Source organism: Myotis brandtii, unplaced genomic scaffold (genome assembly GCF_000412655.1).
Source record: "Myotis brandtii unplaced genomic scaffold, ASM41265v1 scaffold154, whole genome shotgun sequence".
Lineage (NCBI taxonomy): Eukaryota > Metazoa > Chordata > Mammalia > Chiroptera > Vespertilionidae > Myotis > Myotis brandtii.
The window spans coordinates 2,903,070-2,916,821 of NW_005355584.1; the positions used below are offsets into that span (position 1 = coordinate 2,903,070).

At 39.9% G+C, this 13,752-nt stretch overlaps 1 protein-coding gene across 6 annotated transcripts in view; it reads right to left on the bottom strand.

The window, feature by feature from the left end:
• Positions 1-13,608, bottom strand: part of TMX3 (thioredoxin-related transmembrane protein 3) — a 59,519-nt gene extending 45,911 nt beyond the window's left edge. For 5 of the 6 annotated variants that reach the window (XM_014535890.1, XM_014535889.1, XM_014535888.1 and 2 more), the window contains exons 1-4: positions 13,578-13,608; positions 12,713-12,767; positions 9,135-9,174; positions 7,495-7,618 (exon numbers count right to left, since the gene is read on the bottom strand). In XM_014535890.1, coding sequence (XP_014391376.1) covers positions 7,495-7,618; positions 9,135-9,174; positions 12,713-12,767; positions 13,578-13,593 — 235 coding nt within the window. In that variant the 5' untranslated portion in view covers positions 13,594-13,608. Of the gene's footprint in view, positions 1-7,494; positions 7,619-9,130; positions 9,175-12,712; positions 12,768-13,577 lie in introns of those variants that run through there. The other variant, XM_014535887.1, reaches the window with a different exon arrangement.
• Between the last annotated feature and the right edge of the window lie 144 nt (positions 13,609-13,752).

Consider the following 13,752-nt stretch of genomic DNA (forward strand, 5'->3'; position numbering starts at 1 on the left):
TGAGTCTTAAAAGAACTGCATTGCATTTTACCTATAAAAAGTCATATCTGCAAAATTATTTATTTAATTTCTATAGTCAGTATATGATCTAAAATCAACTTTATCCAAAAGGTTTTAGAAGTTTCTGCTTTTGTAATAACCTAGAATAATTCCAATAGACACCAAGATTATTCTGAAATTAGAGGCCTAGTGCACAAAATTCGTGCATGGGTAGGGTCCCTAGCGGCTGCCGGCTGGGGCCTTCCTTCATTCTGCACCACCCTCTGGTCGTCAGCACACATCATAGTTAGCGATTGAACTCCTGGTCAAACTCCCGAGGGGACGCTTTGCATATTAGGCTTTTATACATATAGATAGATCCTCAAGTTCAAATGAGATACATCTGGTACAGTAGCATCTTTTTAAAGGAAAGAAGAAATAGTAACAAGTACAAGCAAAGAATAGAGACTCAAGGCTTTAAGAATTATAGAAATCATGATAGTAAATTAATACTAATCCTTCACAGATTCAAGGCAACTCCAACAGTAAAGAAAAAGTAACAATTCTCAGTTAACAGACTATATACAATATATTTGCAGGACTATACAAGTACACTGCATTTACTGATCTCTCCATTTGTTAATTTTTTTTATTCCCACAATATTTTATTATCACAGCTGGGTGTAAGGAAACTATGTCTCCACGTGGGTTCTGGTTTACCAGTCATCATTTTAGTAATTATTAACCTTTGGTTTCAAATCACTCCTACCAATATACAAGAATAACGACAAAGCAAATTTGTGGCAAAATAACATCCAAAATCTCTGTCAACCCTAAAGCTTCTCTCTTAAGTTTACCAGACCTGAGGCCCTGAACCTAACTGTCCCCTATACCTGGGCTCCTGAGCATTAAAGAGAAAAAACGAACATGATATAGAAAAATGTTAGTTACATGCAAACAAGTGGTTAGAATAAGATGGAACTTGGACACATTGTAGAAAATAGGTCTATCTTTCATCTACCTTTCATCTAGCGCCAATATTCTACCTTTGTGTGGAAATTTCCTAAAAATCGGTACAGCGGTCTGGTAGGGTTAAACATGGAGAGGGGGGAACCAGAAAGTGGGTTTTATTAGAGGCAACGCAACTGAAGAGGTAACAAAAATAAGGATTCAGGTTTTGAAGATGCAGGTCCTGCTTCTGAACTGTCATATGAACTTAGACCAATTACATAACTTATCTGGGCCATCTCTAATTCAGGACTTACTTCTGTCAAGTATATTCTAATTGAAGACTGCTGTTATAGAGATTGCCTTCTTCCAAGTAAAAACAAAGAAATGATTTGGAGAGGCCCTGGCTGGGTTTCTCAGTTGGTTAGGGCGTCGTCCCAATATGCCAAGGTTGCGGCTTCAATATTCAGGCAGGGCACATACAAGAATCAACAAATAAATGCATAAAAAAGTGAAATAGCAAATCAATGTTTCTCTCTCCCTTCCTCTACAAATCAATATATAAAATAAATTTTAAAAAGAAATGATTTGGGAGACATTATGTGAGTAAAGTATGTTCTTAATGCTTCTCATTCCAAATTAAGGCAGGTAAATACAGGCCCTCATCACCTTCAACCAGAGCTCATTAAAAACTGCCAAAGGTAAAGACTAACATAATTGATTGAGAGGACACATCCCACTAGCAACTCCTTATACAATGTAGTGTAAAATTTATTCATATATAAATCAAATTGAAAAAATGAAATATGCAATCAAATGAGAAAATATAGTGGTGGTATTCTGTAACTTGGTGTTGTTTCTCACAATAGGCTTCAGAGAAATTTAACCCCATCACTTCATTTCCCTGACCTCAGTGTTTCCCAGCTATAAGCTGGAGATTTATAATACCACCCACTCTGCAGTCCCTTTGCTACTTGATCATATCTTTATTTCTGATAGAATTTCAATTGACAGTGATTCCTAAAACTTCAAACTTAGGTTTCCCTTGAGGAAAACGGTTGTATACTTTATAAAAGCACACAAGCAAAGCATGAGTTATAGACATATAATGACCCAGGTTAGCATTCCAACTTCATTTATCATCTGCACAGCTCTGAATAATTTATTAACAAATTGCGGACAATCACAAGAATTCTCACTTCATATTACACAGTGTTTTACAAAGTATCATACTTTAAAAAGATATTAGCCTGTAAGAACATGTAATAAATAACTTCAAAATGCAATGGGTATTTAATTTTAAAGTGTGCCTTTAACATTTATGTGAAACGTTTTTTGTACTCGTTCAATAGAAACTTATCTGGCCACTGGGTAAAACTAGCAATAAAACTACTGGTCCGCAATGTGTTAAATTCTCCGATTGCTTCCCCATCTGAAGATACCACTCATCTTGTAGGGTTACAGGTGCGACTTTACCATGAGAACACAAGTAAACAAGAATCTAATAGAGAATCTGGCACACAGAGATCCTCAAATGCTAGGTCCATTTCCTTTCTATTCTTGATCCTGACTTTACTTTTAATTATCTGCTGATAATTCTATGTACAGATGATATTAATAAGCATTAGCATGTGTAGGAAACTTATAACTGGCTTTAATCTACATTTTTTGTTGGTTTCATTATTAGAGAATAGTTTGTATAGAAATCTAAGATTAATTCCTTTACAATTTGAAGAATCTATTTGTAACATGAATAACTTGTCATTTTAAATAATCATAATTGAGGGGAAATGTAAAACCGCTTTTTTTTTTTTATTTTCTCTTCGAAATGATAACTTGAAGGGACAGACAAGCTTGGCGGTGGATTCATGGTGATCTTGGATTCTGGGTCTAATTTTACCTCTAAATTCAGTAACTGAAATCACTCAAAGTCATTTCACTGCTAATTACCTTCCATTACTTCATCTGTAGTGGGAGGGAGGAGCAGTAAAGAGCTGAACTTAATTTAAAGTCCTTTTCAGCTCAAAAATGCTGTTTTTCTTAACATTTAGTGTTACTATGTGTCTGACATGAAAGGGAATAAAATATAGCAATTGTTCTCAATTGGGGGGAGGGTTGACCTCTAGGAGCCACTGGGCAATGTCTGGAGACTAATTTGGTGGCCACAACTTGGGAGTAAGGGGACAGTGCTACTTCTAGACATCCTACAATGAATAGGAACTCCTTCTCCCTCCAAAGAAAGAATTAGTTGGCCCCAAATATCACTAGTGCAAATATAATCTGTGAACAAGGAATCAGAATACAAATGTTATTGGCCAAATGTCATTGCAAGTTTATAAATCAGAGAGAGGTAAAATATGAACTTTATCATACAACTGTCACAATTCCTCAACTCAGGTTGAGGAATAAACAGAATTTCAGTGGTTTCATAATAAAAATCAATACATCATTGCAGCTAACATTATAACTTTTTAAAATTCCAAACAAGACACACTTTTAGCACTCACTGTTGAAGGGATATGTACAAAGAGAGAAGCTAAAATACATATATGAATTCGCATTGGACATTACACAAATTTTTAATGTTATTTGGTTACAGTACTAGTTGACACCATGCATCAAAAAATTGTTGGTACAAAAACACAGGGCAGAATAAATCATGATAGTTCAAATTTCTCTAGTTCAAGAATTCTATGCCGAGATTTGCTGGACTGAGTGTGATGGCATTTGCTTCCACTCACTGCAAGTATGTGCATGACTGAGAAATAAGCTACCCTCACAAATACTCTATGAGGTATTCTACAGTTGACCACTGAATAATCCTATCCCACTCAAATCAAGGTTCTATAAATAACTATCCATCAAAATACTTAACTTTGTGATTCTCCAGCTTAAGCATGCAGCACAATCACCTGAAGTCCATGTAAAAATAGATTCTCATGACCCAATCTCAGAGATTTTCAGTCGGTAGAGCTGGTGTAAACTTTGGAATCTGAGTTTATATGAGCAACCCAAGTAACCCTAATGCAGGTAGTATGCAGACTACACATTGAGAAACACTGGCTCCGTGACTGCCTGATAGCCACCTAGGGGGATGGAAGAGCTACCCATGAAACAGCCAATCTGTTAGTATCTAGAGTTAGACATGGAATCATATTGGCAGCTAGCTTGGGAAAACAAATTCAATTTCTTTACCTCTTTGATTCTAAGCTCTACTAAACTACCTGCACTGGAGTTGCCCTGAGTATTTAAGGAAACTTTAAGAATTATATGCAAAAGATCTATTTGTAATCTCTAGATAATAGTTATTGAATATTTATCAACTTTTTTTAGATACTAAGAAGATAAATTTCTCTTTCTTCACAGCACATAAAACATCTCCATGATTCTATAATAAAATGAAAAATGCATCCATCACTGACATCAAACACTAAATAGTCCCATTCAATATACTTAAGTTTACTGGTCACTGTTTGTCTCTCCCACTAAGAATGTAAGTTCCATGAGTAGAGACTTTTGTCTGGTTTGCTCACTCATGTATCACCAATGCCTAGAACATGTCTGTCATATCCTGAAATATGGTAAGCGCTCATTAAATACCTGTTGAATGGATGCTTACTCTACAGCACTGGAACAAAAGAATGACTTTTCAATAAGCTATGTTTGTATGAGTCAAGCAGTCACAGAATCTACAAGCAAGCCTCACAGGTTGTATGCTGGTTGGGAGAGGAGTGGAGGTTTATTATTCAATATCCAAGGAGTAAAGGACAGAAAATGAATGAAGCATCTACCACAGTGCCTGGCAGAGGGCAGTCCTCAGCACACACCAGTTCCTGGTCCCTTTTCTTAAAGCTAGAGGTTTGCTTCAGATAATGTATTAAATGTCTACGTTTCACACAATGTAACCTCTGGCGAGATTTTTCCTCCTCTTAATTCAGCATAACATATTACACAATGCTAAGTGAACAAGTAAGACCTAACTATCATAAGATCAGAGGCAAAATTTAAACCTTTTAATGGTTTATGAAAATGAAATGAAAAAAAAGTCCCATCATAAAGTATTCAAAAAGCTACAAACTACATATGAAGTCTTAAGACCTATAAGAAAATTGTTTTTAGTCCCAGCAATTAAAATACTTTCTTCTCTAAGCTACTCAGGAAAAAGTATTCACTATTTTCCTCCGATTCTCATGCCACTTAATAGTGCACACAGAGCACTTAATAAACACTGAATAATAAGCTAATGAATTAGATATGAATTTCTGACATAATGTAAACTGTTATCACTGCAGCATCATATGGGTAGTTCTCCATTAAGATGTTTACTGATTTATAGGTACTATTTTTCTCATTATCTTAATACTCCCATATTCCTTTACACATTACTTTATTACTCCACTGAATGATTCAAAGGATCACAGAATGTGGCATGTTTATGACTTTATTGCACTTGTTAGTTTGTTCATCTCTCTCCCTCCGTTTAACTGTAAGTATTTCCAGGACAAGAAGGATTTGTTTTGGTTCTTGTTTAATTTCTACAGACCAGTACAGGCTTGACAAACCAAATATTGACTGAGTGACCATGAATGAATGACCATATGAAGAATATATCTTTACATGCATGTCTAATCAACATAAAAGTGTAGAAACAATAATTTACTTTCATGAGCAACAGTTGAAAGGAGTAACTTCTTAAACTTTTTTAAAAGCTTATTTCAAGAAATACCAATTCAAGCATATTAGTCTGTCTCTACAGTAACTTCTACCACTGATCTCTTCTCTCAAAGTTTCAACAATTCATTTGTGTGACTCAATAATTCCAGCTCAAACATCGTACATGTACTCTAATGCCCTATTCCAAAACATAAATAAAGCAAAATACCACAAATTCAAAATAGCTGCTAACATGAAAATGCATACAAATTTCAATTTAGTATTATTTTCCACATAACCAGTTCAGTAACTATGCTAAGAATCCTATACTATTACTTTTAACTGTTTTTCTTTCTACCACAGAGCTAATCTATCACATCTGTATTTTCACCCTTGAAAATGTCTCTAAAAATTACTGTTTCCTCTTTACTCTACTGCCAACCACCCAAGTCAAGGCTCCCAGCATTCTACACCAAGATGCACACAAGTCGACTTAGATGATTTTCCTGTCTCTACTCTTCTTTCTTTACTACATGTAGCAAGCCATTGGCCTTCTCAAAAACGTGTATTGCCTCTTAATTGACAAGCAATAAAACCTAAAACACTTTGTCCCACATGAGGGCCCCTTAAAATCTGGGATTACCTCTTAGCACCTTGTATGTAGTAGTTATTGTGGTAAGGGGTTTGAATATGAAATATCAGTACAATCATAACCTAGAGGATTATTACTCTTCCATTTACAGACAAGAAAACTGAAATGAAGAGATTAAGTACTTCCCCAAAGCCAAAAAAGCAGGACATGGAAGAGTTGGGATGAAAACATAGGTCTTTCTTGTTCCAAAATTGTATCCAGAGTATAACCCTGATTTTCTAAAATGAATTACTCATTACATACTTCCTCTTTCTTCACTAATTAAAGGAAAAAGGAACCTACATTTACTAAATAGAACAAGGGACTTTATATGTGCTACATTATTGAAATCTCAAAATAATCATTAAGAGGCCTTACAATAAAAATTTACCTGTGTGGAAACCGAAGTTAGAGGTGCTAAGGCACTTGCCTGGTGCTGTACAGCAAGAGCATATCTAAATAAAGCATATACACAGCAGAGCCAGAATCTGTTCTCTGAAGCCATCCTCTTTCCAAATTTCTATGATGTCTCATACTTCTCTAAACTTAATTTTGTCTTTTCCCAAATCCTTTAAGACAGGCACTGGTAAACGTTTTCTGTATAGGGCCATAAAATAAATGTTTGGGCTCTGTGGGGGATACAGTCTCTGTTACAACCACTCACTATGCCAATGGAACATGAAGACAACCACGGATAATAGTATACAAACCAGTGTGCTGTGTTCCAGTAGAGCTCCATTTACAAAACCAGATACTGTAGTGGCCAGATTTCGGCCATGGGCCATAGTCTGCCAACAACAGTCTATTCTGTGGTACGCACTCAGTAAACTCATTTGCTCTAGTACTCTCTCTAAAGTGAATACTTTCCTGACCCTCACTTGCATTTATCCTAACTCAACTCGTCCTTCATATTCCCATTTACTCCTCAGCCATGCCGTCTCACACCACTCAAACAACAAACTCTCATTCTTAATTCACACAGCAATATCAATAGGTCAGGGCTCAAATTTCTATAGTTGCCGCAAGTCACAAATTATCTCAAGTGGGCTCAAAATAGAAACAATAGCTTACACATCTCCAATAGGCTTTAGGTTAACATATTTCATATTACACATCCAATGGTTAATTCATTTAACTCAAAAAGCATAGTCTTAATTTAAGATAACTTTAATTTCACATGGGCAAAAACACATGTATTTCTTCTTCTTACCTTGAATACAGCTTTGCAATTTATACAGTTTCATTAGGCTAACAGTTAAAAAGTAAACTGAGTAAATGCTTACTAGAATAGGAAGTAGCATCCATCTTTCCAACTTTAACTGGCGAACCAATGCTTTTCATTTCAAGACCAACTTCATTCCAAATCGGCTCCAGTTTTTTACAATGACCACACCATGGTGCATAAAACTTGTAAAAAAACAAACAAAAACAATCACTAAAATACTGTGCTACTGTGGATATCAGCCTTCATTTTAAAGAATCTCTTTGACAAAATGATCTGATAATAATCTGTTTTAGACAAAACAAAGACTAAATATTACTTTCAATTGGTTAACATAAAACATAGACATAAAGCATACCCCTCAATACTGACACTATTTTAAGATAACTTTAAATGATTACTGATATGTATTTTAAATAGATACATGATTTACAATAAAAGCATCTTTGTTTCCAAGTGATGTGTCCATGTTATGTATAAAATGAGACCATCAAATACAACACACATCATGTGCACACCCCTTAGGTGTTAATGATAAATTTGAATCTATTTCTATTACAAAAATTCCAACACAGCAGGTGCCTTTACTAGTTTAAGAGTAACCATTGATAAAATGGGAGAAACCATTAAGATAACTGGTTTGGCAGAGGGACAAATAAGGCAGGTAAAACTAAAACCACAGTTCTTCCTTCTTCAGAATCACCAGCAGGCTGAGGTAGTAACTGGTGTTAGGTTAAATGGTATAACAAAATGCTTGCTGTACTTTCATGAAATAGGACTTATCTATTTGTGAACACTATACTTTGGCAATGTTCAAATACAGGCATGAGAGAGAGGGAGAAATACACAGTGAACCTTGAGCCCACAGCTCTGCTACCGTGAGTCTGTCTCTTCCGCTGCCACTCTCCTCTTTTACTGAGGCAGGTGAAAATGAACTCCAAACACCATAAAGTGTGAATATAATCCACACTTGAAAATGAGAAAAATTTGACTTTGTTACTATTAAGATGAAAGATGATTTTGACTGCCAAGTGATTAATATACACAGTCTCTTGGGTAACATGACAAACCGAGAGTGAATTCTGAAATAAAAATCATACAATAATCTCCCTCAGACACAATCCACAAGCCAACCTCACCAGAACTTCATCAAAGTCAAGTTCCTTCCCAGGAACCTTAAGGCTCTGAGGTTCATTTTAATATAAAAACCCAAACATTACTACTTAAGAAAACAAATTGAGTAATGTATCTCAGTACTAACTGTATATATTTGGGTGAAAGAGAATCTATATATATAAAAGCCTAAGTGACTGGCCAACTGGCCAGTAGCTATGATGTGCACTGACCACCAGAGGGCAGACGCTCAACACAGGAGTGGAAACCACAGGCATGGAAACATAGAACAGACTGATGAATCTCAGAGAAAAGGGGGGTGAGGGAGGGCAGGAAGAGATTAACCAAAGATCTTATATGCATACTAGAGGACCCTCAGCCTGATCTGCAGGGATCGGGCCGAAACCGGCTCTCTGACATCCCCCCGAGGGGTCCCGGATTGTGAGGGTGCAGGCCAGGCCGAGGGACCCCACTGGTGCAAGGCCGAGGGCCCCACTGGTGCACGAATCCATGCACTGGGCCTCTAGTAGAAAATAATGTTTAAAATTGTAGGGGTGGTTAATTAGTACAAAAATTTTACATACTCACATCTACAAGCCAAATGTCATCTTTCCGATTGTCCTTAAATCTACAAAACAAAAAACAAGGAAACAAGTCTTTGTATGTTTCTACTTTACCACTGAATAACAGGTGGGGATAATCAGTTGATAAATATAGGGGCATGCAACAAATTCTTTTAATAAATTTTTACGTGCAAATTTTACTCAATGATCTCTAAATCTTATCCATTAAACATAATAAAAGTAGAGAACTGAAGTAATGAAGTGGCAGTTGGTAGAAACACAGACACATGCTCAGCACCTATGCCTTCTGCTCCATTCACACCTGGAGTTAGTTAATACAGCAGGCCTGAGACTGCTATCCTTGGAAAGCTTGCCTGCCTTGGGTTGCCCTTAGTTGGCATCTGGGAACTTGAATTTCAGCTTCTGATAATGATGACTCAGTGGTTTTACACTGAGCAAACAACGTGGTTTTGTGAGAATAGTTGCTCTCCTCCTTGCTCTTTCCAACCCCTAAATAAAAAAGAGGTCTAGGAATTGATGGGCCCAATCAGCTACTGATGCTGTCATATAACCCATGTGGGGATCTGGATGGCACCCATCTACGAGGTTATCAGAAAGGCCACTGCCTTTGAGTGGGGCCCCAACTAGCAGGACACCCTGGCAGCCCTCCAGCAGGCTACCAGGGCTCTCTTCTCCTGGATTCCACGGATCTATATCCTCCCCAAGTTGACTGAAAGATACACCCCTTTGAGAGGCAGTTATTGGCCTGTTGCTGGGCCTTGGCAGCCAAGTGCAGTAGTAGGCTCATGAGCAGAAATTCCAATCATGCTGCTAATGAGGGAGACCCTGGACTCTATGGTGTAGTGGCAAAGGCACAGGAGCCCAGCCGGAGTCTTACGACTCCATGAAAAGGTCTCCCGAGTGCCCCTCCACCTCTCAGGAATAACATCCAAGGAGCCTCCTCTAGTCCAATGGGGAACCAGAGACAGAGTCCTCCTGGACCGCCCCTGGCCCTGGGTCAATGATGGCTCCTTCGGGTTAACTTACAGGAATAGAATTGGGTGTGGACACCATTCAACCTTCACCAAGCATGGTGGAGTACTTTGAACTTGTAAGGCTACTCCTAATGGCTAGGACTATAAGATGATCTGACCACTGCTCTCCCACCTCCCATTCCTCACTCCAGCCCTAGCAAATAAGCACTGCTGTATTTTCACGGGCCTCTATGCTGACAAAGGAAAACGGAATCGAGGAGCATACCAGGCTTGTCAGCTAAACATGGAAATGAATTGTTACCCCAGAGCAAGCAGGGGTGCAACTGATTGCCTGCTGGGTCCACCAGAGGACAGAAATTCAGATACCATTTTGGATTGGGCTGGTGTGAGAAGACACTAAACTAGCACGAAAAACCTGTCCTTCTTGTCAAACCCTGGCATCAGTGGGTCAGGGAATTCAAAGCAGGTAGCACACACTGCACCCCTCATGATGGTGGGCCATACCTGTCAGTCAACAGAACATCCATCTAAAGAAGGTGAGGGTTTTGGGTGCCTATGCCTGTTCATCTTCCCTTCCTCCTCCCCAGGTAAACTCATGGCTAAAGTCATGGCTGTCAGGCCATTCTAAAGGAGGAGGTCTACAGTTACTGTCAGACCCCCAGAGCAAGGACGATGGGCCAGGTACAGAAACTCACTAGGGCAGAAAGCTCCAGATGCCTACTAAGGGGCAAACCTGAGAAAACAAGAACCTTGCCCCCGGGGCAACGTATCCTCCCCTAGAATATCACTGGTAATGCAGTTTGGGCCCTTGATCTTTCATATCGCTGGTCAGGCTATTTAGACCACCCTTGGCCCTTTTCTCTCTAAAGATAACATCTAGGCCTCAGTTGTATTTCAGCTTCAGGCCCGGAAAAAGCAGCAAAACCAGACAAGTGGTGCCTTGGCTGCCTCAGGACTAACTATATTGACTAATGACCCCCTGGTGGAGTCACTAACCAATTGGTGGAGAACACCATGCTTAAAGAGCACACCTGGAAAACTGATGAATATTCTATTAAGACTCTCCCCGGAAACCTCTATTTCCACCTGCAAGAGAGAGAAATATGCTCAAGGCAAAGGACCCAGTGCGCACTCTCTCAGCAAAGAGCAACCCCTTGCCATTCCTCCACAGGCATGTATCCCCCAACCTCTAAGGGACCCTATGAGACTTGCAACCAGGGGAGCAATGAGCAGCAGCAGCTTGTCCCAGGCTCTACCCCTGCACCTGTCCCCAAGGCCCCTTTTCTCTAACTTCCCAGTGAGCCAAAGCAGCCCAGCCTAGGCTCTCCTGTTGCTTTTTCTATGCCCTTCTTCGTTTTACTGTCCTAAATACATTTTTTGTTGCCATCATGACCCAATACCTTTTGGCTCAGTGCTGTGTAGCCCATCCCTTTGGATATCCCCATCACCCATCCCCTTTTCCTTAAATAAATCCAATTATTCTTTTTCACTGTCTAAGATGGCTATTTAGCCTGCCTCCGTACCACTGACTTTAACCTTTAACATTTAAGAACATTACCTCCCTGTTGACAATGGTTCTCCCAGGATCAAACAGTTTCTGTAAACAATCTGCTAGTACTCACTGGCATGGCTGACAAAGGGCCCCATAGGACCCTGAGGCTTCTGCTTGTCAGAACGGCATGTGCTCAACTGACCACCCTGCTGCTACAGCAATGTTGTCATGTGGAGGTGGCAAGTAGGACAACAAGTCAAACTGAAAGTAACAATGGAGGCTTTCTTCATTTACTGCTATGATGCAAGCCAAGGGGCACACAAAAAAGGTGCCAGCTCCTCAGTGTTCCATTTTCCCAAGTGGAACCTCGCCAGGCAAGGGTCAGGAGGGTCAGCACATACAGAGGAGCAGTGAACCAAAGGCTTCTTCTGCCTCTGCCTCTTTATGGACCCCTGGGCAGAGGGACGGCCAGGGAAAAGGGACAGGTGAAAAGCGCTGAGTACAGGTGGAGCAAAGTGCCTCGGCCAAGCCCCTTAGTAAGAAGGTCTCTGCAAGGTGCACAGGAAATGCCTTAGGTGAGCCCCCTGCCTCCTGCCTAAAGGCAAGTGGGCTAGGAATGCAGACATGTAGCCTAGCTAGCGCGCTGGCCCTGGAGGCCTGAGTCTATGACTACAACTCCCTCCAGAGACTGCGGGGCACTGGTTGTACAGCGAGTTTAGTGTGGGGAGGGTAGTTTCCCCTTGGAGGCCTGCCAGGTAAAGCCTTACAATTGTCTGAAAGATCACACATTGGGTTTTGGTCTGGAGCACGACTCTTCACCTACTATAAACATACATACACACACACACACACACACACACACACACACGGTCCCAAATTCCAGCAGCCACTTACTGATTAAAGCAGAAAAACATAGCAAATACAGGTGAAATGATAAAATAGAACACAGATGAGTTTGGCACTTTTCAAAATCTTACAACTTAGTAAAACTCTTTGAACAAAATTAGTGCTATATATAGTAAGCACTGGTTATTACTGGCTCTATTATTAAAAGACTAGATTCATACAAATATTCAGAGTTGGAAGAAGAAACTACTTAAAAATATATATACTCACGATTCATCTAAATCTTCTACGAATCCTTTACAGAAAGCCATCTCAAGTAAAAAAACTGAAAGAAACAGACAAAACATATATAATAAATGCTGGTGTATCATTTGGCTTGTACTATAAGCTCAGTCATCTAAAAAAACGTTTTTGATTTTTATCAACCTACCAAAAAATTCATTGAACCATCCCAGGGCACACGTGATGAAAAAGCATAAATAGTTCAAATGTTTAATAAACACTCTGCATGCAACCGTACTGTAAAAGCTGGTAAATCACAGAGGTTCTTTTTAAATATACTTCCACTTTCATCCCATTTTTCCTTGTTACATGCCATCTTTTTGGAATAGGGATAGAAATCGTTGTTTTCCCTTTTTCTCTAATACCAATGATCTCCTCGGTATAAACTCCAAATACCATTCCACATACTTTAGCTTTTTAAAAAAAAATAATTTATATTGCTGAAAGCATTACAAGTGTCTCATTTTCCCTCCAGTAACCCCCGCTTCCCCACCCGCTGCCCCTCCCCAGGTCTTCACCGCACTACTGCCTGTGTCCATGAGTTTTGCATATATGCATTTACGTTCTTAGGTTAATCTCTTCCAAACGGTTAGTTTTTATTCCCAATTTTATAGGTCTTTGAGCTCCACCACCAATACGTATTCCGGAAGAGGATCTGGAACGTCCTGGTTACAGAGTGAAAACAGCCCAGAGAGAAACAGGGGCGCGGGGGCTGAGCAAAGGCCGACCCACATTCGGGGCACTTTCCCCCGGGCACCTGAGTCTGTTCGGCCCTGGGACACCCCTCCCTTCGCCCCCTTCTTCCCACAGGACAAGACTCGGAACCTAAAGCCAAAGCCCTGAGTGGCTGCACCTTCGGAAGGGAGCATCCTTCACGCCTGTAAGTGGAGCCAGCGCTCCGGAAACTTCCTGCCACCCCGAGAATCAGAACCGAACGGAGGAAAACGCATCCTTCCCGCGCGTGACGCTGGTCTCGGGCAGCCCGCGTGGGAGGAAGGAGCCGCGGTGAGGGATATCTCGGCGGACCC